The sequence below is a fragment of the Falco peregrinus genome, chromosome 9, assembly GCF_023634155.1.
Source record: "Falco peregrinus isolate bFalPer1 chromosome 9, bFalPer1.pri, whole genome shotgun sequence".
NCBI classification, from domain to species: Eukaryota; Metazoa; Chordata; class Aves; order Falconiformes; family Falconidae; genus Falco; species Falco peregrinus.
Window position 1 is genome coordinate 13,993,287 of NC_073729.1, and position 25,137 is coordinate 14,018,423.

Consider the following 25,137-nt stretch of genomic DNA (forward strand, 5'->3'; position numbering starts at 1 on the left):
GCATAGCTTACTATGCATTGCAGTCATTAAACTTTTTATTTTACATTTTTACACTTCATATTTTTATATGTATATTTAATTTTTTCTTTTTATAAAGTGATGAATTATGCTTTTAAACTCTTTTTTGGTCATTAATTCAAGCCATCTTTGGATGCAAATTATTAGAATTAGTTTATGAATGAACACAGAGAAGGGTTTCAAATTTGTCCTCTTACCAGAATAAAACTACCTTAGAAGTTCTAAATACATAAGGAAAAAGAAAGTTCATTACAGCACATTTTATTTTATAAGAAAAAGCATTACCTTTGTTTCACTTTTAAAATTGATCTGTTGTTCCTGGTCAAGCTAGTCTTTCCAAGATTGCAGAGATAATAGACCTAGTCTTTCATACTTAGTTTTTATTCACAAATTGCAGGTGGTACGTTTGCTTTTCTGATTCCCAGTTTGTTTATTTTTTTCCATTTTAATGAAACATTAATATGAACTCCTTGTATGAGCTAAAATAAAAAAGGCATTATCTTCTCCAAAAGCAGGAACTAATCCTGTAAAAATCATTTTTAGCAAACCGGGATTCTAAGAGCTTATCTGGGGACTTCTGCCAGTTCAGTGGTTTGGCTTTTAACTTTAGGAACAATTAAACGTTGCTTATTGTGTAGGATTTTAATGATTTTAATATATTATTGTTAGTGTAGACTTTGTGTGGGTAGTTGCAGATTGAGGGCAAATATTAAAAATTATTACTGTGTCGGACAGCTAATGATGTACTTAATATAAACTAGAATTCATTATGTAAAAACTCAAAAATCTGTATTAATTAAATCAGAAATGTAAGTTTGTTTCCCCGCCGGTGTTTGTTGTTTGAATATTAATAATTTTTGCTACAAGTCTGTGATAAACTCACTGAAGAGAACAGAGAAGCCACACGTCAAGCTACTTTTCTATTTAGCAGTCTTTCCTCACCCCCTGCTGTGCTAGGGGTTGCAGCTGCTTATGACGCTGGGTTTTATGTTTAGTTACACAATATGCGAAGGTTATGCTAACAATGTGCTGAAGATTTTGAATGGCGTTCCACCATGTTCTTATTTTAAATTTGGTTGTTAATTATTCTAATTGTGTATTCCAAAATATCCTTTCCAAAGAGAACTTATTTAAAATAAATTGCACAAGAAAGCAACCAATCGGTAAAGTCAACAATATTTTTGGAGACTGAATGCTTTTTGCGAGCAATAAAAAGAGTGACGGTGTCAGCATTCTTCCATCATGAACACTGAAAACTAACAACAAATAATCAGAAGCCATCCCGCTCATTGCAAACTGAAACTGCATGCACAGTAAGCCAAACTTCAGTATTTCTCTACTTTCTGGATGTTTTCTGGACAACACCTGGTGCAAATTCAGATAAACTTGGTGAACTTGTGTACAGCTGCGACTCCTGGAAAGCTGTAGTGCTCTTCCCAGGGTCTGGAGAAGCTCATAGGGATGGGTGGTCCTTTTGGTGATGGATTCAATCCATCAGGGCTGATAGCAAGCAAGCACTGCAGGTAAGTCTTCCCCAGGGGTCTCTTGCAGATTTTCTTGTTTGCCCTTTTTGTTTCTCTAATGGAAGTCCCTTGTGTTTTCCAGCCTACCTGTTGAAAGCACTGGCCTTTTCATACAGAAGCAACATGCCGAATTGTGCATTAAAAATCTTAGATAATCATGATTTTGTAGCAGCTGACCTTACAACACGAGCAATTAAATCTTACTGTTTGAGGAATAAGCTTTAGTTCAAAAAGAAATTCTGCAGTTACAATAATCTAGGTTTTTCTTTTATTGCGGCTGTTAACTATCAAGAAATATTAATCATTTCTGGAGGCATGGTACGTAAGTTAATTTAAAAGTTGGTCTGACATTTTTTTCCTCTTTAAATAACAAGGAGGTAAATATTGGTGTGAGCAAAAGATGTTATTCTAGTTGGAATAAATAGGTGGGGGTGGAGGGGGTTGTGACTTTCATATCACAGCTTTCATGTGATACTTCTAATTATATTGCACTTTCCTCTCACCCCACTCTGATGGTTGTATTTCGGGTGAATTCGTTTTACTCCAGCAAAAGCTGACAAGAAAGGGCAAACTGCTCCTTCTTGATATTCTGTTCCAGAAAGTAGATTTTTTCATTAGCGTGGTGATTCTTTAAAACAGCCACCCTCAAGGTAACCAGGCAGCACAGGGAGCTCCCCAGGCTCTGAACAGAAGATCCATCTCATGCCACTGTTCCGTGGCTCCCGGTCACATACCCTGAGCTTTAACTGTTCAGAATTGAAATGCTGCTGTTAAAACTTGAAGCGAAGGAGTTTACAGGCTGTGGTTCCTATGCTTCATTTCTCACACGATGCGATGAGGTTGCTGAAAGCAAGCAGAGGATCTCATCCTGCAAATTTCAGTGTGAAGGATTTCAGTTGTTGTAAGCGGCTCTCCTGAAGGCGCGGCGGTAATTCTGCCTCTTTGTGGAAACACGAGCTTCCTTCTCTTCCCGCTTCCTCACTGTGTTTGCATCCATCACATCTACTCTTTTACATTTTATTCTATGGGGATTTTATATAGATAATCGGTAATATGCCTCTAATCCTCTGTGTAAAATGTTGCTGGCTGTAAAGACGGTGGTGCTCTGTAGGCAAGGTATGATCCAGAGCTCACTTCGTCTTTCCATTGACTCCTGTGAGTGTTTGGTCTGGTCCTTCTGATTCCACCTTCATGGATTTCCAATGTTTTAGTATCATTACTGTTAATGAAATACATTTGCAATAACTGCAGTAAATATCTTGCCAGTAGTCACCTGGAATTACATCTTGGCACAGTTTAAATCAATGGGCAAACTTCTCCTTTTGGTGGGAGATGAAGTTTCAGTCCCTGTAAATGACTGTTAGATCTGGGATGGGGAGACAGAGGACCGTTGTTCCCCTCAAGACAGGCAGGGAGTCACTCTGTTTTCATACATTTTGCAGTCAAGCAGAAGTTACTGTATAAACCTTGCATTGTGTGCCTGATATTCTCCAGCCAGAATGAGACATTGTGCTTGTAGAGGCTTTGGTAAACATGTTTAAAGGTTAACTGGTAGATTATAAAACATAGAAAATGGCAAATCGTATTTACCTATGTGCATACATAGCTCTTGTAAGACAGCAGGCTGACCTGGGTAGCTTTGGACAAGGAAATTGATTGCGGTGGCCATGCAATATTGATACAGCAGAGAGGAGCATCTGGATTTGAACAGGACTGGACTAACACGTTGCAGTGGTTTTCAATCTGCTAGTGCCCAAGGAGGCTTTTTTGGCTGTGCAGTAGTATCTGCTTTTGGTGCCATGTTATAAAACGTGGCACTTATTGTTAATAAATTGCTGTAGTCATCATAATGAGCTATCAGATAATTATCTCTGCTAGTTACCCTATGTGAACTGGTTTTCATAATTTAATATCTTTAAATATGCTAAAAAAGTATAGCTGTTTCCATGAATAGTGTGAGCAAAAGGCCCTGATAATTAAGTCATTTTCTCTTTGGGAAGAATAGAATTACCATCTGAAATATTTATAGGAAATATCTCAATGACCATATAATGTATCAAGTCCAGTTTGAAATCACCATTTCCTATAGCTTGAGTTCAACAGAAGTTAAAATATCTTTGCATAACACGAGTAGAAGTTAAAAGTGTTATTAGTTTCTATTTTATCATGAAGTTCTATTGTCAAGGATAAAACTCCCAAGTGTACCAAACAGAGAGGTGGAAGAAGTTGGGAGTGGGCATGAGAGCAAAAAAGAGACACCAGATTTCCAAAGAAACAAAGAATAAAGAAAATGCCTGGTTAGTATAGTCGGGATAGGAATGTAGAAAACTTGAGAAGAAAACTAGGATAACTAGAAGTTTTGATGCTGAGCTGACAAAACTGGTGTTGTTCAGCTGAGAATGTTTGCTTTCAAAATCCATGTGGAAAGCACTCAGTCATAAAAGTGTCTTCAGCACCTGCAGAAAGGCTGCATCAGTGCTTTGGAAAACTCACTGGGTGCATTTTTAGGCCCTAGATAACTTACTGATCTCAGTAGGCTTTAAATCATGTGCTTGATCCAGAAGTTCTTCGACAACAGCTGAGAAAACCTTAAACACCGCACTTGGAGTTCTGGCTGATTAAGGACTGCAGATTTGCATTATGAAATACAGCATATAGGCTCAACTGTATCTCCATCTTGATGCCAGCCTTGGCATCTGAATAGCTTAGAAAAATACTCTGAAATCTCCAGGCCTGTAAGAAATTGAAAACGGCTTTTGCTTTATGCCTGCAAAGAGTCCTTCGTTGCAGCTATAGTCTGAAAAGTTAATGTGGGTGCTGTGTTTTCCACAGTGTAGATGTTTTTCAGTATTTCAGTGTACTATTTTAAGAACTTCCTTACATTGAACAGGTATCGGTTCATTATACAGATAAAAATAAAAGATTAGGAATGAAAGCCAGCTCCCTCTGAAATCTGGAGCATTGGCTCCTTAGTTCTGTAAAGCCAGGATTTCATTTCAAAACTTAGCTTGGAAGGCAAAAGCCTTCCCAACAGAAGGCATGGCCAGTACAGTTTTATAATAGACAACTAAATAAGTAAAAGACCCTTATAGTTCAAACTGCTTTTCAGCTGTACTGTTACCTGTTGGAGATACAATGTAATTGTTTGATGCAGTATGTTAAATTCTTCCAATTTTCTTAAAAACTATTAATACTTTCATTAAACAATTTTAATTCTGAGAAGAAATTATTTTCATTTTTTGCTTGTGTTTGTGAGACCATCCAATACTATCATGCTTTAGAAAGGCAGATGGGAAGGATAAGGGAAGGCATCTAATCCACACACCACCTTTATGATAACCCTATTTATAATGTGGGCTGAAGACAGAAAGCTTTTTAAGTTAAATTGTGTGGACTTGAAAGCATCAGTGCTGAATATTTTATGCGAAGCTTGTCAAGGGCCCTTACTAAAATAGCTTAAAAGCAGTATCACAGTTGCCTCCTTATAAGCATTGCACACTTTCAAAGAAGAAACATGCTGAAGGGTTTTCAATTGTGCCAAAAGTTGGTATATATATTTTTTTTAGGTGTCAGATTTTATATGCTGTATATATACAAGCATGCTCATGTGAACAAACACCTTTCTCACCACGTTTTTGCAGAAGCTTTATTTTATATAATAGATGTTGTTCCTTAAGGTATAGTAATTTTGTGTTACTGTTTTGGGGGTTTGGAGATTTGATGGCTTTTTCTGTATTTAAAAGCTGAGGGCTGAAGCCAAGCAAGAGTTCCTGAGCTACTTTTTTAGTTAAAGGGGATAGAAACTAGCACCTGCAATCCATCCCAGCCGCTTTGAACATCAGCTTATAGACAAGTTGTACCCTTCGTGAGGACACGTCTTTCTCCATCGCCTATAAAGGAGCCCAGCCAGTTGGCTTGTACCAAACATTTGAGTTCTGAGTGGCTAAATTTAGCTGACAAGGACTCATTCACTGTACCTAATAATAACAGGTCATGTTTGTTCCTGATGCATTGTCGGAAATGAAGCTACCGCAGGAATAAACTTACCTCGGTAGGGATATCGTGGCAGTGGTTTGGGCTCTGAGAAGTGTGAAGCACTGTGGAAAACTCATTCCTGAGGACAGGCAGCAATAGCTTGTATTTTAAATGCTTTGCTAATTCATCTATCTGAATACAACTTGCAGTTAAGCAATTAGACGTTGGAGCAGAAAGTTAAATATTGCTCTCCCTTTTAAAAATTCATACTTACAAGCAGAAGTTAAACTGCTCTAACATTTGGTGAACAAAGTTTTGGTATGCAAGTATGTCAGACTAACACGTCAAATCGTGCTCACTTTCTGTACACTTTTTTTTATTTGATTGCAATTGCATAGCACATGATGAAGCATATCTTGTTCATATGTATCTATTAAAAAATATAGAGAATATGTTATGTATAAGTGTGTGTGCATGCATGCATGCATGTAGTTATTTGGCATTGCCCTGTAGAGGCTGGTGAGGCTATTCCTATGGGGTTTTGTTTGTTTTTTTAAGGAGTATTTAATTTGTGTCTCCTGAATGAGGAGGACTTTCTGAGGAAGTTTTTTAACCACTAGAGTACTGAATAAACTGAACTGACCATCTGCAGTCTTCTGCTTCCCTTCCCCCTTCTTTCTCCCAGCTGTAGCTAGGGAATAGTAAACTAAGGAAATGGCTTGGGCTATGGGTCCTCTGGGGCCAGGTTATCTCCTGCATCCCTGGAAGAGGAAGGTTTCAGATGCGTCCCACTATTAAGCTCTGAAAATATATCCCCAAAATACAGTATATCTTTCTTGTATTGTCTTAGTCATGGAAGATTCTGATCATTTGGAGCTTCAGTTGTGTGCTGTTAAAGAAGGTAGTTGCATAGATTTACATCTTCAGGGGAAACTGGCCAAACCATGGTGCAGAACACTTTTTACCCTGCATCTATTACTCAAAAGTTCATTTCCTAATGCTTATGAGAGAGACCATGATGACCTCTGTTCTGGTGGGGTTTTTTTGTTTTGTTTTTTGGGTTTTTTTTTGGGGGGGGGGGTTGGGGGTGGTGGTGGTGGTTTTTTTTCTCAGAGGGTTTTGTGATAGTCAAAATTATTTCTTCTGAGGATAAAGGCAGGTGAAGGCTGAGTATGGGTTGTATCAGAGAATGGATGGCAGCAGAACCTTACCAAGAGGGTGGAATGTGAAGTTTTAAAGTGGATGTTGCTAATAGAAATGCACCTTTTCATATCTTCTGCACTCTCAGAAGCAGAGCAATATCAAAGAGCAGAACAGTGAGAGATGACTTATTGAAAAATAAATCATGGGTGAAATTTTGAACGTTGACTTCAATGAGACCAGCATTTCACACACATTGATACGGGTGCTGGATGTTCCTAGGTGGAGGTTACAGCATACAAATGCTCACTGTTCTGTCTTTAGCATTGCTCAGGAGTAGTCATTGCCATGAGAGGCAAGTCTACCTATCTCACTGAGCTGAAGTAAATGGAGTGTTATTCGGGGTGAGCAGTTGCTCAAATGGAGGAGAGAGAATAAGCAATGTTCAGGTGCTAATTGGTAATATAAACCCTTCTGTATTTCTTCTAGTGGTTACCAGCTCTATATGTCATAGAGCAAGCCTATAGAAGGAAGTTGCCTTTTAAAGGCAGAAGTTTATTATATAATTAAAGCAAAAAAAAAAAAATTAGAAAAGAGAAACCCAAGTTCAGAGTTTGATCTTCATGTTCTCCTTGGAACAATTCATTATAATTAATAGAAATATGCACATAAGTTAGGGTAATGATACATGTTATCATTGCCTTCTCCCTACTGTCACTGAAAGGAAGCTTTTGCAGATTCTGAAATCCCAGTGAGCAGGAAACATCAACTCTGAAAAGCAAAAGTTTTCTGAAGGATATTTTCTTTATTACCAATACTGCCCAAGCCTCAGTCTATTAATCCACATAAAATATGTATTATGGCTGCGTGGATCAATTTTCTGTATTGCCCAGGTTTTCTTGCTGTCAGTCTCTCTCTAACATTGGTGAGAGAACCTGTGGTAGTAAAATAAAAAAATATTTGCAAGATTTGGCCATCAGTGGTATTCTTTAATAATGCATGTATGTATATACATAGGCGCATAGATGCATACAGAATTTTCTTAACCTGTGCTTTGTATTTCAGCCTGCACGAAGTTGCATTGCAGAGCTTCTCCCTGTTACCATTAATACCTGGGAGTGGACCAGGAGCCAGGAGCAAAAGTAAATTGTCACATTTGCCAGGCATGGTTCATTGGAGAAACCAGCTCTGTTGCTTTCTTGTGCCTTTGCTCATCTGTCATTGTGGCAATACATAGTGACATTTCAAACAGCTAGCATGGAAATAAGATAAAAAGTGTTTGGGACAACTGGGAAATTTCATTTAAACAGAATGTCAGACCCTAGTCTCCAGTGAAAATATTGTAGGTTTACCATGTCCAGCTTTGCGATATCATTTGATGTGAAAATAAATCAGAGGCCGGCCCTGAACAGGAAAGCGGTTGAGCCGGTTCAGTTTGAGTTTGGTACTCCTGATCTCTCTATTGCTGGCCAAGAGTAAGTAACAGTGGCTAACCGTTCATAAAGGTGTTTTGAGAGCATGATACCCAGAGAAATGCCTTTTAATTCCTTGTATTAACTTGAGGTTTGAAAAGTTTGTTAAGTCTCTAAAAACCTTGTTCTGGCCCTCATTGTTCATGTGGATTGAGTTCTTGCTGGCTGACAGTTATTTTGCTTTGCACAGTAACCTAACACTGATATTTCAGGACAAATAGGCACCAGCGTGGCTCCTGAATGGGTGAGTTACATGTATTCATAAGCCATTCCATTCATTTCTCTGACATGGAAAAAAGGGTAGGGCTGCTTTCATCCTGCTGCCAACCCTTTTATCTCTAAAGACTCAAATTTCAGGAAACCTTTCTGCCTAGGTCACAATTTCAAAGGGATCCTGTAATATTTAAAAAGTTTAGTATCTTAATTCTCATAATTTTGAGGGGAATGTTTCTTTTCCTGCTGAGAAGACAAAACAAAGCAACCCCCCAAAACAAAACAGAAACCGATGAAAAAAACCTAAAGCAAAACAGGTTTGGAGATGTGGGGGTTAGTAAAAATGTGTTTAGTGTTACTTCACTTCCTACTATTCAGGACAGCACATTGTTAAAACTGATGCAGTGTTTATACACATTGTGGTTATGGCTATAGTCGGGGCTATTGTTGAAGGATGTTATACAGACATTTATCATAGTATGTCAGTAAACCCATTGTAAAAATGTCCTAGTAGTTAAATGAGGCTTAGATTTAATGAGGCTGTAAGAAAGGACCGTTTTTTTATCATACTGTAAATAAGGTTCCTATAGCAATGTCATTGGGATTAACATGCAGATTTTCTTTTGTTTCAAAATAAGAGCTATATCCGTGAAGTTAGGCAAGCAGTTTAAAGAACACGCTTTTACAAAGCCTTTGAAGAAATAGTTGCTTGGTCATACTCTTGACTACGCAGTGATAGTAAATGAAAGTGTGACATAAAAAATTCAAACCTCCTCTTCCCACCCCCAAAACTAACAGTACAATCTAGGCAATAAAATCCTAACGCTAATAAAATCCCCTGTTAATGGCTTAAGTAATACATTGTCAATGGCAGAAAAACCCTCTTCAATACTTTTTAAAACGATAGTTAAGATAGTTCTAAATTTCTGTGCTGCTTCATATGCTAATGGTGAACTGACTTTAATACATGTTTCTAACACTGCTGCCCCTGAGAAATGTAAAAATGAGGCTTGTAGCCATTAAGATTTTGCCCACCAATATTTATTTTCCTTGTAGCTGTGAAAATGGCCATCTAAAGCTCCAAAAGGTAGTCACTTGGACCACGCTTTAGCTTTCTGCATTTATTTTCAATCTGACACATTTTCTGTGAAGTATAGGGGGCATGCCTTATGTTTAAATTAGAAAGTAGGAAACTGTAAGGGGAAATAAATATAATTTTAACCATTTGAAAGGACTTTGTTGCAGCAGATTAGGAAGGGAAGAGTGTCTTAATTATTATTCATATGTTTCTTTTACGGTAGGCGTGCCTTGTTATCTTTAAAACAAAGCTTTAAGTGAGTTTGGCCATCAGAGGAGCAGTTCCTGCCCAGAATAACCAGTTCTGAGCCCAGTGCTACCGTTCCCCGGTCCTGAATTTGTGCTGTTGAAGATCTGAATCCTTGTAAAACCAAATAACTGAGAAGATGTTCCAAATTTTTTTGTGCATGGGTGATGTCAGTCTCACAGTACCACTAGAAGGGAGCGGTGCCTGTGGCATGGAGAAGCTGGGAAGGCTCAGGAGAGAGGCGGGAGGTTTTCCGAGTGGTTTTGCTGCCAAAGGAAAATATCTTACCGAAGACAACTCTCTCTAGTCTTTGCAGACCAAATTGTGCTAGTCTACTTGCAAAGAACAGCTGTCCACAGTGCAGAAGTCAGGATACCCTGGGCTCCTGCCTTTCCAACAGCCCCTGTGAGCTTCGGGATGGAGTGCGGCTGCCTGGGAGGCTGACTCACCCCAGTGAGAGGCACAGAACTCAGTTCTGCATCATTTGATTCCAATTTTAGTATTGCTGGCTCTAAGAGGAAGATCCAGACAATGGAGTGTTCTCAGGGAAGGGGGGAAAAAAAGGAAAGGAAAAAAAAAAAAAAAAAAAGATCATTCAGGATGAGGTTATTTGGATCCTTGGCAGCAGCCATAAACACAACAGCTTTCCTCTTCCACCAAGAAAAATTTCGACTTAGCTGGGCACTCACATGCCCCATCAATGTCCGTGGTTCCCCTTTGGCAGCACATTTCCTTTCAGCTGCTACATTCTTTGCTTAAACCTTTCTGGGGACATCGCTGAGGGTGTGATTCTGAGTGCTTTATCCTACAAGAGTAGATTCCTGCAGCTCTCTATTTAGAGGGCTATTTAATGTTAGCTCTCTATTCATTTGGAAATAATGGTGTTGGGGAAAAAAAATTAATTAAAATGGCTTCAGAAAGTAGTTAATTATAAAGCCTACCATGGCCTGAAGTCTAAAATACATTGCAGACTGAGAAATCACGTAGGGGTGCATTACTAAAATAATTAATTTAAAATTTTACATATATCACCCACACAGCAAATGCCGTGGCTGCTGCTAAAATGAGTCCAGTGCCCTTCAAAAACTGTGAGCATCTCTTGTATCTCCCACTCACTCCCTTTTAGATAGGCTTGTTTTCTCCTTTACTATGAGCATGCACTTTGTGTTAAGAACATGAGGGAAGGGCTTTGGGTAAGAAATGAAATCTTCACTGCATTTATTTTAGCATTTTCGTTGTGTTTTGTGGGACCAGGGTTTAACTCCTTGTGTGCTCCATCTGACACAGGCAAGAAGTGCCCAGACCTAACTGCTACCCATGCCGTGCTTCCTTCATCTGGTGCAGCTTCTGCATTGATCTGGATCCGTTAGTGTCAGCTGTTAAACTAGTCTCAGACCATTTACAGTCCTGCCAGTGCTCTTCAAAGGATAACAGGGATGTAGGTCCCGCACTGGTGTGCTGACCTTATACCACCGTGGGGTCCCATCAAGGCAATCCTTTCAGTTCAGCACTGTTGCACCACGTTAGGGCTTTTCTGTGCTAGTGCCGCTGTGTTTGCCTACGTGTGCCAAATAGGAGTAAATATTGCAAAGCCTCACCTTGAAGTGCAGGAAAATAGCTGGTGAGTTTTTGGTGTTTGGGGGCGAGGGAATGGTTTGGGTTTGTTGGTTTTCTTGGAGGTTTTTTTTGGTTGATTTTGTTCTGGAGATTTTTGTTTGGGATTTTGGTGGTGGTGGTTTGGGGTTTAGTAGGAGTTTTTTTGGTTGTTTTTGGTTTTTTTCTTTACTTTTGAAGAAATGAGGAGATGTCCTGGGCAGGTTCTGGTTTTGTGATCCCCCAAACCATACCTGCTCTCCAGTAGCTATCAATACACTGAGATTCTTGCCTCATGTCAGTCTAATTTCTAGTTGGTGCAGGTTCTTGACATTCAACACTTTATCAAACATAGACTGCTTGGCACCTATTACCACTGATCTCAGCATTGCTAATAAACAGCAACATCAAGGCCATATTTTCTGGTTCCTGTCAGACCACTGCTTTCCTGGGTGAAATAAAAGTCCTATTAACATGCTCCTCCTCATTGGCTCTGACAGTTTGATTAATTAGGCCCCCTCTTTAGATGACCTCTGCACTGACACGACAAGGAGGTGAATATAAAATGAATAGTTTGCCCACATAATGGCCTTCTGCAAGTTTCAGATTTTTATCAGATCAGACTGAAGTCTGGGGCCTATATTAAAACCTACATTGTACAGCGATATACAGCTGTGGGTTATGAACCGCAGGGTTTACAACGTGGTTGAAGAATTAAAACCGAACCAATCCTAGCCATCCTGATATATTGACTTCTCTCAGAATCAATCTTTCCTTTACTCTCTTGACCATACAATACAAATCTAATTCGTTTACATTATCAAATAAAATGACCTTTTGTTTTCAACAGATTTTTTATTGCCAGAAAATACAGTATGTTAACTCTGTGGTTATTCAGCCTCCCATAAAATACTAATGTAAAGCCATTATTCTAGTGCCACTCTATTTAAATGTCAGTCTGCCTTTCTATTACAAACCACTGGTTCCTAGGCTTGTAACTCATCAGTAAAAAATTTACTTCAGGTGAGAACTTGTAATACGAGCTCACGAGTTTCTTTGGAGCTGTATTTTTTTTTGAATACGAGTGTACTTGATCCCAAGGGATGAATATGTAATTGTGAACCTATAGCATGGCATGTGTAGCAAGAGAAACATCAGATCATGCCAGCATGTTGCCCATTGGATGGTGCCCTGACTGGAGCCGCTGCTTTGCAGTTCCAGGAGAAGCAGTTTGGTCACTGGCTGCACAGGGGCTTTTGGACTCTGATCCAACTACGAGGCAGCTCAGGCTTTTCATAAAACCTGGAGTTTTGACTGGTGGTCAATGAGAAAGACATCTTCCCAACTCCTTTTTTTCTGCTGCTTGCTTGCTTACACTTAATTATGTTCTGTTAACACTCTTGAGGGGAATTAGGTGTTGCATGTGGCCTGGGAGAGGGGTGGGGGTCAAAATCCTCTCTCCATCAAGCTGTGAATTGAAAAGAGTGTGAACTGCGTTTTATTGGTCAGGTGGAGTCACTAATACAGAGGTTAAAATTCTGCTATGTTGGTTTCTAATTAAAGTTTTCATGTTAGGGTGTTTTTTTTTCACCAGGAGAGTCAAATTAACTCTCACTCAGTCTGTGGTAATCTGCATCTCCCACAAACCTCTTTGAAGGGACAACGTGAAGGTGGGTGAGCCTGAAATTAAATGTTGTGTAAACTGACCTGCATGTAATCTGAGCTCCTTGTTTAATCATCTTGAAGCCAACAAAAGTGAGTGACATATACCTAAACAGATCCTTTTCAATTAAAATAATGCTTCCTTTACCTCTGTGATGCCGAATGCTCTCTCCAGTCTTCTCAGCAGCTTCTGCTTCTTTTATAACCTTCATATGTTCCCCGCCCCCCCAGTCTCTTCTGTCATTTTTCTTTTCCTTTGTCTTCATCTGTTGATCAAGTAACTACATTATTTTAATTGATTTGCTAAATTGGCTCATACATAAGACAGCTCCTCCAGGTAATAACCTGAAAATGTTAGCTTGTGTTGCTGGGGTCATGCCTGACTGCTGCCGCAGTTGGAGTTTTTGTTGGTTGGGGAGTGCATTGCACCAGTTCTGCAAGTTATTTGTCGGACTCCTTGCCACAGGCAGAGAAACAGGAGATAAATGTATTTTTATACATGTATATACACACATGCACACATCGTGTGTAATATCAGGTGTAGGATTTTTGTACCTGTGAACTTGCTTTGCACAGAAGTCTCCTGAGGTTTTCTGAGCTGAGAAGGAGGTGTGAATTTGTTTGTTTCTTGGTCAACAGAATTTGACAAATGAAGTAACAGTGGTTTGGAATGAAGTTTGGGCAGGAGTTGCTAACTTTTCCTTCCTGCAGACTCCAAAGTAGGATCACAGGTTTTGGTAAAGGTGAAATTTTAAGTAGGCCAGATGTTAAATTTCTGTACAAAACAAAGGATGTTCACAAATGAAGAAAATGAGGCAAATCTGCATCTCTTGACATTTGTCTCATGACATTTCCTAAAACTTAAAATAGTAAATACAGTAAACAGTGTTACTGCTTAAAGTCCAGCTGTGATATTTTGTACTGTACCAAAATGCCAAATAAGCATGTATTGTGACACTAGGAACTCTTTGATTGTTTGAGCTTTTTTCATGTGGTTAGTGAGGGTGAGCGACTTTGCATCTAGCTTCGAGAATAAGCTGAAACGGAAGGTAGCACAGACTTCAAACAAACAAGAAATTCCGGGAGTATCCTGTGGCCTAATTATAACTAACTGTTTCCATTCTCTTCTGTAAATTTTCAGAAGATTATGTTACGAGTTCCTGCAATTAAATATTGTGGGCTTTGTGTGCATGGAAGACTAATGCATGTGAACCTTGTTTGGTTTTCCTACCATTCTGGAAAGTTTCAGTTTCTTCTTAAAGAATGCTAAGCAGCATTTTGAGCAAAAAAATAAATAAAAATAGTGATGGTATTTATAGATAAACAGCACCATCTGGCAAAAAGCAATCTCAGTGTCTGATTTTAAATCATTGGAGTAGATAAGAATAATTGACTTAAAGACCGATAGTGAAAATCATGGAGGACGGTATTTTGTGTCTACCATCTGATTCACTTTAAGCAAGTTACTTAGGCTGATATTCTGGCAAATTTATTCTTGGTGTAGTCAACCTAGTTCTACACAGTATCTCTATAAACTGCTGTATCCAGATTGTTCTGAGGCTAAATTAATTATCACTTGTAAGGTACTTCAAGTTTTTGAAAGCGTTCGTGATCTGGTGATTGTGCTATAGGTTGGTGCTTAGTGGATTTTTCTGGGTTTTTTACTTTTCAGAAGTAACAAAGTGGTTTGTAACTCTGGAAATCAGATCAGGAAAAGCAAGGGCGACCCAGATATCCAGAACATTAAACAGCTCAAAGACCAAAATCTTACCTTCTTGATGCTGTGTGCTAGAGCACAGAAGTATGTTATATGGAAAGCTCCAATGAGATACAAAAAGGAGAGCTAAATTTGGCTGTGATGCAAACCTGCTGTTTGAGTGACTTTGTAACTCCCGGGTCCTTTGTAGGTGTGTACTGACCACAGTTCTACTGTGAGAGATTAATTCATTCCTAAAGTGGCTCAAAACGTAGATGTGCTATCTAGCAGGTATTCCTGTAAGCATAAACCGGCAAGTCTCTTTGTTTTCAGAGGATTATCTTCAGAGAACAGCGGAGTGGTAGAAGCTAATTCCTCGCAGGTAGCACAGCTATTGCTTTTTCCTCCATCATCTGTAGGGTTTGCTCTGTGGCTTATGGGAGTATCAACATTATCTAGTGTTCTACCTCATGTGTTAGGATTCAAGTAGATAGAGCCTGGAAAAAGTGGAGCTGGTGCAAGGACTGATGATGGGGCCGGGGGGGCTGTGGCCCCTCTGTGCAGCAGTGAGCTGGTACGTTGGCTCGGCAGCTCTTCGGGAGTCCCCGTCCAAAATTCATCCTCTGGGGCAAAACTCACCTTTCATGTTGATGTCATTAAGTTACATATCTTAAGAGCAGCACAGGGTACAGATGTAAAGTTACATAAAGGTGCTGAAACACTACATTAAAATGTGTATCAGGCATTTTTCTGGTTTGTGGCTTCAGCATTTATTAATCAATCATGGAATCATTGGAGTTGGAAAAGACCATTTAGATCATCAAGTCCAACTGGTGACCTGACACAGGTTAGTCAGGCTGTTCTCTGACCAGCAAAGCCTTTTGGAGTGACTCTCTAGCGATGCTAAAGAATTCTATTTTAAGTGGTATGCAAAACCGTGAAGTTCCTGGATGCTGTTTCTTAAGATTAAGAGCCAAATCCACCAACAGGGCAGACAGGCAAACCTCCCTCCCAATGTTTATTATTCTTACTTATATGTAGCAACATTTGTTTCAGAATTCACTGAAATGTAACTTACTTGTTTCAAAGGCAGCCATCCTTCTGTTAGTATGTTGCAAATGCTGCTTTTATAAATAAACAAAGCATTCAACAGAAGCTACTGGAGGGAATTACACCTGTTACAGATTTTGGGGGTTTACACCTTCAAACGCACACGCTACCCCAGTGGATCACAGATATGCACAAGTAGGTGTGTTGGGGGAGAGGGCTTTCCTTCCCTTGTGCTTTTGCTCTGCTTTAATGTGTATCCTCATTGCAGAAACAGGGCTACTTGCAAAACCTTCTTCCAGATCTACCTGGGGTGGAAGCTTTGTCAGGTTACACTTCTTGCATGGGTAATAAGAGACAGATAGAAAGTTAATTTAAAATGTAATACAACTAGTGTATAATGATCATGTTTACTAGAAGAAGCCAAGCATCATTCTATAACAGGCACAGCTGTTGAGCAAAACTGAATCGGAATTTCAGCCAGCTGCTTTTTTCCCTTTTGTTTCCTCTTTCCCCCTGGCCTGTCCCTCAGAACAGACATCAGACATCTGATTTCGGTTGTGAGTTTTAGGATAGATGTTCTGTGACTCTGTTTCTACAAAGCCCACAAAATTCTGCCTTAACAGTTGGAGGCGTTCAAGCGCTTTTCACTCCTACAGCATCCTTTGACACTTGACGGGTGCGTGTGCCCTGTACAGGGAGGCAGTGTGGGAATGAAGGGGCACGTGTGGCTGCTCTGGAACGAGAAGCAGTTCTGCAGATCAGTCCAGTGTGGTACTTCATAGACCTGAGCTGCTGCCATAGCACCCATCGCCGTGCGTGGGAACAGTGTACTTGGTGTATGAATGCAGCGGGGGCTAGGGCTGGCTCAGACCAGGTCTGTCCTTCAAGCCATCCTCAGCTATATGCAGCACAGAAATGCAGAAGCTCTAATACTTGCTTCTATTAGTAGGCCTTTGTGAATTCTGTTCTTTTTAAAAGTAGAATGAAATTAGCCCTTGAGTCAAGTTTGAATTATTTTCATATTTTTGGGATATTAAAATATCTCCCAGATCTCATTAAGTAAAGCCCTAAATAAAATAATTGCAATACAGTTAGGGATTGGCAAACCTCAGAAGGTTTGGAAGAAATTTCCTCTTTGATGAGCAATTCAGATACTTAAACAAAGGTTGTCTGAGTCATAAACTTGAGAAATTCATCTTCTCCCTTCCTCTCCTTTCCAGTACCCATTATCTTCCTGGTGGTGTCCTCTCTGCTTCATGGTGTACTCTTGAGCCCTGTGCTCTGCATCCTCTGTGTCTTGTAAATCCTCCATGACATTACTAGCAATTTAACCTCCTGCCTGTCTGTTCTTCTGCTCTCAAGTTTCTTAAACCCTGATGTATTTCTATGAGTTTCTTTACTCAACTTGCTTCTGTTTTCTTCTTTTAAAAGAACATGTCTTCCCCACGGAAGACGACTTGTGGTCTTAAATACTGTGTGTTAACACAGTACTGTACTGTTAACACTAAACATGTGAACTGAATGGACATTCATCTGCCAAAAGGCATCGCTAACCATCCAAGACACAGGACAGAAGTTGCCAGTGGTTGGTATGGGCCGGCAGAGAAACCAAATGCTGAAAGGTATCCTCAGAGGTAGCAGGCTTTAGATTTGGGGTCTAGAGCTCAGTTACCAGTCAGTAACAGCTGGGCAGCCTGGAGGCAGCAAAGGCAGAGATGTGCAGAGACTGAGGGAAGAACTGCAAGGTGTGGGATGGAATTCTTTTCATGTACCGTTTTCCAGACATATGGACAGCTAAAGCTGCATTGATTCCTGTATCAGTCCATCCTTCAGGTGATAATCTGGTCCAGATCAGCACATCCAGGGAATGTGCTGAATGGTCCTAACGTTTTCTTTGATATCTCCCTGAGATCCAGGCACAGGTCTCTATCTGACAGGAGTCTAAGCTTAAGCCTCCAGTAATCAGTTCGTACAATCCGAGGGAGAAATGGGGAACAGCTGGGTGCAAGGAGTGTGCCAGCTCACACTAGCCTGTAGCAAATGAAGTGGTTGCTGCAGCTTGTCGTCGTGGAAGACTGCTTCCTAGGGAAATGGCATTGTGTGGACACCTTCCCTCCAGACACAGTGGATGCGTGGGAGTTATGTTTCTGAAATGCTTTGTGATTGTTTAAACCGAGTGTTTATAACATAAACCATAAATCGGGTGTTTGGAGTTTATACTATGTAAGTTGTGAGAGATAAAACAGGGGGTGGGGGGTGGGGGTGGGGAGGGCTGGAAGATACAGTAGCATGGCTAACACCATCACAGCACTGGTAACCTGCTTTTGTGAGAGCCTCAGCAGATGTAAGATGCACGGTAAGCAACATCCCAAGGAACCAGACCCCGGGATGCCTCTTCGGTTCTGTGTTACTGCCCTCACTTTCTAAATGGGACACTGAGGTACAGCAGGTAAATGCTAGCGGGAATAACTACAGCTCGAGCCACCAGCCTGTGCCTCTTACTGATATCACAACACTGCATATAATGAGCACATTTAGGAAATCATTTAGCCTTTAAGATTTCCTGGCTGTGGTTGTTATGAAAAAGCATTTGAATATGCACTATAAGAAGGAGCTTAACTAAAAAAAAAAATACTGTTTTTGTAGCACTGAAGGCAAGTTTCAGAGCCTTTAAAGAAGCTCTTATCTTGTAAAAAGTGCTTCCTTAATACATTGTGCACTTGCCCTCCTCAGCCTTTTGTTTCCATGATTACACATGGTCTCCTTCTTCCCCTTCTCCCTCGCCCGCGCTACAATCCCTTTTTGTGTATTCCCACTAGGCACGCTCTGTCCATTGACTGAATGGAGACGGGCACGTGTGCTGCTCTGCCCTGGCAAACATTTGTGCGTGGCGTTCGGGGCGGAGGGAGGAGGATTGAAAGGCTTTTCTCTTCTGTGCACAAAGGTCACTTTCCCCCCCTCCCCTGCTCCATGGTTTGTTCTCTGCTAGCTGCTGCGCTGCCTCCGTTCCCATCTGGGGCTGTAATAGATCCTTTGGGGATGTGTTTGCGAGCTAGTCCTGTAACGGAACGAGTACAGGAGTGCACATTGGCGTCCTGTCCCACTGTTTCTGTTCTCCTAATGGAACTGTCTCTCTCATGAGCCAGGTCTGTGTGTTCCATTCGAATGCTGACAAAAATAAAGAGCATTTTGTTATTGTTTATTAGTTGTGCAGAAGTGCTTCCTGCTGCGATGCCTTTCAGACACCCCCTCGGCTGTTACCCTGTGGAAGGAAACAGACGGAGATTTTTGCCTCCTGTGCATCTTACTCATTGGATTAAGGATAAAATTGAAGCTTTCCTAAAAGACTGGGTAGCCTTAAAAATGAATGAATACATGGGATTAAAAACCCATGAGAGAGTTTATTTATTCTAATCCTGTTTAGAAGTAACTATTGAAATAAGTGGATTTACTAGTGCAAGTGAAAGGAAAAGCTGAATATGGAAGGTCCCGTTGTACATTTACCTTTTGAATTCTTGAACTCTGAGGATCAGGTAATTAAATTCATGAGCCAGAGGAGGGATGAAAGTAGGTAGCAGGATATACTATCCTTTAAAAATGTTTAAGTTCCAGAAGGAGGTGAAATTCCTTTATCACCTGGATGGACTTGGCCATGGCTTTGTGCCTCCTGTTTCCTTATGTGATGGTGTTGCTTCTGAGGTGCACACACTGAGGAGCAGTTGTAATTTTGTGCCATAAAATAATGCTCCATCACTGTGCTCATTTTGTCGGGTTGGGGCTTTTTGTTGTGGTTTTGGTTTTTTGCGTTTTGTTGTGGTTTTGGCTTTTTTTTAACATAATAGTAAAACAGTAAAACCATATAAAGTAACCTGGGAGAAGGGAGCTCCAGTCACCTGCTGAAGAGGCAGTTCTCTGCTGTTAAAAGCAGATGGGTTTGTGTGTCTTGCCAGGGGGTTCTCCCAATGCACCTGCAAAAGGAGAGTGAGTCTTGTCGCAAAGCTTAAGATCCCCTCCTTCGTGGTATTCTGTCAAGTGAAGTCTGCATCTCTCGCAGCACAGGGTGTGAAGATAATACACAGCCTACTGCATAAGCATTCTTTTAATTGCAGAAACTGTAACTTCCAAAACGCCAGGTGGAGGGGGATCTGTGGGGATTCCTGCCTGGAAATGAAAAACTGAACAGAGTAACGATGGGCCAGGTGTCTGCCTTTCATGAGGATATTCCCTGTGTCACATCTGGTGCCAGCATAACTGCTACCCCTAAATGATAAGGGAGCTTTGCAGTCAGGGGAGGGCTGAGCTGTCAGGTGAGTGGGGGATCAAGAATTATCATGACGGTTTGATGGCGGAGGAAGGATGCTGTGGAGTGCGGCGTGGCTCTGACGATCGGAGGCTCAATTAGGTTCTCCCGGACACGGGCTGACATTCTGAGCAAGCGGGACTTGCATCACGCTGGGTGTTGGGTATGAGAAGGTGTTCTGGTCCATCAAATGTAAAATGACAAAATCATTTGTAATCTCTCATTACTAGTCCCTGTGGCTTTTACGTCTGCACCTCCCTTGTGGCATTATTCAACAGCTGATAGCTTTCTTTTCTTGCCAGCTACTTAAAAATGAAGTATACTATTAATGGTTGTAGGAGGTAACTGAAATCTTTTACTTAAAACTTCACAGGAAAGAAAAATAGGTCAGATCTTAAATATGGTTACTAATGGCTGAGTAGCCTTTCTAATTATTTGCACCTGATTGCAACTTACCACAGGTGGGTGCAGCCAAAGTTCATTATAAATATTTCTGCCTAGATAGGAGGTGGTTTCTCCCAGTGAGTAATGAGCTTGAGAATACGCTGCAGAAGGCACATAACTACATGCACAATTTTTTCCCTCTAAATTATTTAGAAGTTGAGAGCGACTCTATTTAACTGCTATGCATGCAAAAAAGGGCACTAAAAGAAGTAAAATCTCCCTGTCCAATGCCCCTTGATAGGATGTTGCCTACCTACAGTGCAGGCTTTGTCTTTCCTGCACACATTTAAAGTTTGCTGGGGATAAACAGCTATTCATCTGTCCGCTCACGGGATTCACAGTACATCAACTCCATTTCGTCTGTGCCACAACACAGTGTAGTGCAAACATCGGGTGACCTTCCTTGTGATCTCATCTAAACCTGAATCTGTGCCATAAAGCTGTTTCTCTTGGTGGTGTTCTGAACGTGTCCTCTTTCTTCTTGGCTTTCTGGGGAAGTCTGAACTATCTCAGAAACGCAGGGACTTTCGGTGTGCCTGGTCAGGCAAGGATTTCTTTTTCAGTTTTTGCTTTAAGTGAAGATTTAGGAAAAGAATTCATGCTTTAGATGCTGGAAATCTGCGTCTGTAATCCAGGTGTCCTTCCAGCCATACCTTCTCTTCTCCATTTATTTATTTATTTCCGATGAAAATATTAAGTACTCGAGCATCTTTTTTTATGTGCATGCTGCATAATGGGGAAGGCTTCTCAAAAGTTTTCTTACAAGTGGATTCCCAGGTGGTGCCCATTAGTCACAGCTAATTACAGAGCTCTGGTGAACGAAGAATATATTGGAGCTCTGGTTCCCCTCCTCCTCCCACAGTGCTTCAGAAGAAAATAAAATAAAAAAACCTGCAGACAAATCCAGGTTTTTCTGTGGTTGTAGTCTCCAAAGAGCTCCGGAGAGATCACAGATGTGGTTTCATGTTTCAGGTTTAACTATAGTGTAGTAACTACAGTATTATCTACAGGAGAAATGCAAGTGGGGAAAGAGTCATTAATTGACAGTGAAAAAGTTCAACCTATGTGCTCTGTGTTTGGTTTTTTAAGTAGCTGAATGTTTAGCCAAACCGTATTTTAACTTTTAATGGCAGCCCTGAAGGTTACAATAATCTTGATATGTTAAAACCTTAGGAACAGAATAGGAAAGGAAATTTAGATACGTGTTTCAGAAGGTCAGTCGGAGAAAAGCAGAAACACTTGTGATTTAGTTAAAGGTAAGACACATTCTTCAGTTTTAATTCAGTTGCATACAAATGCAAATAGAAATACAAATGCGTACCTCCTGTGAGGTACACTGACCTTACTTTACAACTTAGGCACTGTTTTAGGTGTGTCAGTGGGTGCACAGTAAGCCAGCGGCGAGAGGTGAAGTTGCATTGTTATGCACATGAGGAACCCATAGCTCACATGAAATGTTTAACTGACATCTAATTTTCCCGTCTTTTGTTACCGTTCATCCAGCATCCAGGAAGTCTGCTAGGTCGAACGAGTTCTTATGTGTGTGTAGTATAAAGTACTAGTTCCGTAGGACCACATGGGATGTGTCTATTATTTGTTACTATGGCTCTAGTGACCTTCCCGCTCCTATATTAGCAGTGCTTGCTGTTTTCCCATTGTCAGGAATTCAGACCATACATATAACTGGGTATAATCTTCATTGGTGAAACTATTGTCTGGAGAAAACAAAATAATTACAAAAAATAAAAAGTGACGCTATAACCTCATCAGGAAATTTCCACTTAAATGCGTATTTGGGGCTGAAAGAATGTGTAATTTAGAGGGTACAGGAGGCAGATCACATAATGAAATTGTGTAGGACTCTTCATGATCTCTCTCTTTTTGACAGGTATGCTTTTCTTTGAGGTTGGTTTGTAGCTGGTTTTTCCTCCCCCAAATTTGATTTCTGATTTTCAGAACTGCAGTACAGTGAAGGCTGCAGGAGGAGCTTGAGCTCTCAGAAAGATGCCCCCAAAGAACTAGGGCTAGGGCAGGAGCGTCCTACCTAGAGAATGAAGTCCAAATCTGTTGCCCCAGCTCTAGGAGACACACGTGGATGAAAACAAAATCAGTACAGTTGTAACAGCTGTACAAAAAGTTGTTAGTAACAGGTGTGAATATTATAGTCTCTCTTTAGAAGAATTGCTCTGTGTACCCCTGATAAGGAAAGGCTTAATTATCATATACCTGCATTAAAATTACTTGGTTTGGCTTTTATACGTTGAAAAAGTACTCCTAGAAGGTTCGCTTTTCATCACTATGTGCTTGGGTTGATGCATGAACCAATGTCTGGAACAATGCTACGCCATGGTGGAGGAGCCTGAGGATCACAGTGTTCCTTAAGAAATACTACATGAATTTTGAATGCTATGGTCTCTTCAAATTAATAAGTCATTGTGAGACTAAACATTGTGTGACCAAGACCTCTAGGAGGCTCAAGAGTTCAAAGCCAAGTTACATAACAGTGTTCTGATATTAAAAGTACTGAAAGGAGCAAGTCTGAGTGCAGTGATCCGCTGCAGTGCAGATGGTGCGTACAGCCGCTGCATCCCAGCCTCCCTGTTGGACTGGTACCCACTGGCTGCCCTGTGCCCTGAGACATAGACTCTTGCCTCCAAAACGCTTTTGAGATTTTTTGTTTCTTTTGGTAGGTAACGTAAGAAAGGTGTTCTTATGTTTAAACATCCTCAAACTTTGGGGAGGGAAAAAAGAACCCCATTTTAAATTTGGACTGTGTTGTTTTAACTTGCTTCCCTTTCTCTCTAGTGAGTAAATGCCCCCACAGATGAATACTCTTGAAGTACCAAAAGAGCCTAGGATATTATTTTGTATTCAAACACATAGGTTAGTGTGTGTATTTGAACCAGTTTGTTTTAGAGGTATCCCCTTCAAAAAGGCTGTCTGCAAGTTACCTCTGAGGCACAGAAATAGTTTTAATTCAGAAAAATTGGAGAAGGGAAGAGATTTTGATTTTATACTGATGCAGTTTGTCTTATTTTCCCCCAAAGGACACCATGGTTTAATGGATGGGGCTTTAACCTACCCAGAGGTCAGTCTTTGCTAGACAAGTGGAACCTTATTCCTGAGGGAATTGATATACTAATGACACATGGACCTCCCCTTGGTAAGTGAAACAAAAACTGTGTGTGATTTTTTTGCATGAGAATTTTACTTTCAAATAAGCAAAATTAATAATATTAAAAGCTCTACTGTAATTGTACCCTAACTCAAACCTATGCGTTAAGAAGCCTTTTTGGAAGAAATGTAAAGTGATGTTTTGGCTTAGCAGATTTCTTAATAAGAAATAAGGTGTTTTCTTAATAAGAGTTTTTTTGTTAAACTCAAGATAGGGAAGACCAAATACTTAAGTCTGTAGCCGGTATAGTTTAACATTTTATTTAAGAACAATATTCATCTGACAAATATTTGCCAATGCCATACAATTTTGCAGAAACTGATTAAAACTTTTTTCCACTACAGTGACATGTTACCGTAAGGTTTTAGAGTACAGGAGTATGCAGTCACATCTTCTCCTTGATAATGTCCTTGTAAACTTACAATATGTAACAGTCGTTTTAGGGATATTAATTGGCTTATAGCAAACCTGTGAAGGAGTAAAATTATGTTCTTAGGTAATTGTTCCTTACTCAAACTAATGACAGGTGAGCACAACTCCATGAATGCATGATTTGTTTTTTTCATTAAATAGTTGAATTTTTCATTTAGTTTAATTTTGCTTGCTTGGTAAATGTGAGTAATTTACTGAATACCCATTTTAATTCTAAGTTCTAAACTACATTCTAATGGCTTTAAAAAGACACCAGGATGATCATTCAGCAGAGGCAGGAGTACTCAGTTTCTGAAGCTGCTGAAGCCCACACTAAAACCATTTGAAAATTCCTGCTATTTTTCCCTGTCCTGTACCCCACAAGACAGTATCTTATATTATTTACTGCTATTTTTTAAGACACGTGGCAAGCAGTCTAAGATAGTGTTTTAAATATTTCAGTTGGTTTCACAACTGAGCATCTGCCTTTTATAAATAGGGTTTGTCAAGATAAGAAAGTGTGTCAGTCTCTTCATTACCGTTATTGTTAGTAGACTGATTTTGTCAGCTCTTGAAATCCAAGGGGTCAGATCATCACTTGAAGTCACTGACTTTTGAGATGGTAGTGAGTATAAAAAAAAGCTTTTCAGAATTGCAAGGTGCCGTCATAAAACAGCATTTAAGTGCTACCAGGTTGGCTCAGAGCTTCTCGGTGACCATGGAGTCAGGAATTAATGCATGCTTATGTTTTCTGCCACAATTAAGTTAAGAGTCAGCAATGTAAGCAGAGCTAAGGAAAAAAAAAAAAGTCCAGAAAGTTTTTTGACGAGTAGTATACTTTACCACTCTTTTTATATCCTCGTTACTCTTTTAATACTACTTGGAGAATATTCTAAGATGATCTGCAAATTTTCTTTAATCTGAACTAGAGCTACCAGCATGCTGCTTCAATGAAGCAGCGATACACCATCCACTGATGGTGGATCGTGCTGGGTATTGCAAACCAACGCTTTGAATAGCACTCTTTAATCTGTTTATTTTCCCAAAGAAGCAAAAAAACCCACAAGCATGCTTATGATGTTTCATGGGTGCTATTTTAAATGGGTTGCTAATTCATCTGCTCTGAATTGGGTTCATATAG

General features: G+C 40.1%; 1 protein-coding gene across 3 annotated transcripts in view; it reads left to right on the forward strand.

Annotated features, from left to right (window-relative positions):
* Positions 1 to 25,137, forward strand: part of MPPED2 (metallophosphoesterase domain containing 2) — a 108,779-nt gene that overhangs the window by 77,794 nt on the left and 5,848 nt on the right. For all 3 annotated transcript variants that reach the window (XM_055814661.1, XM_055814662.1, XM_005232628.4), the window contains exon 5: positions 23,458 to 23,573. In XM_055814661.1, coding sequence (XP_055670636.1) covers positions 23,458 to 23,573 — 116 coding nt within the window. The remainder of the gene's footprint in view (positions 1 to 23,457; positions 23,574 to 25,137) is intronic.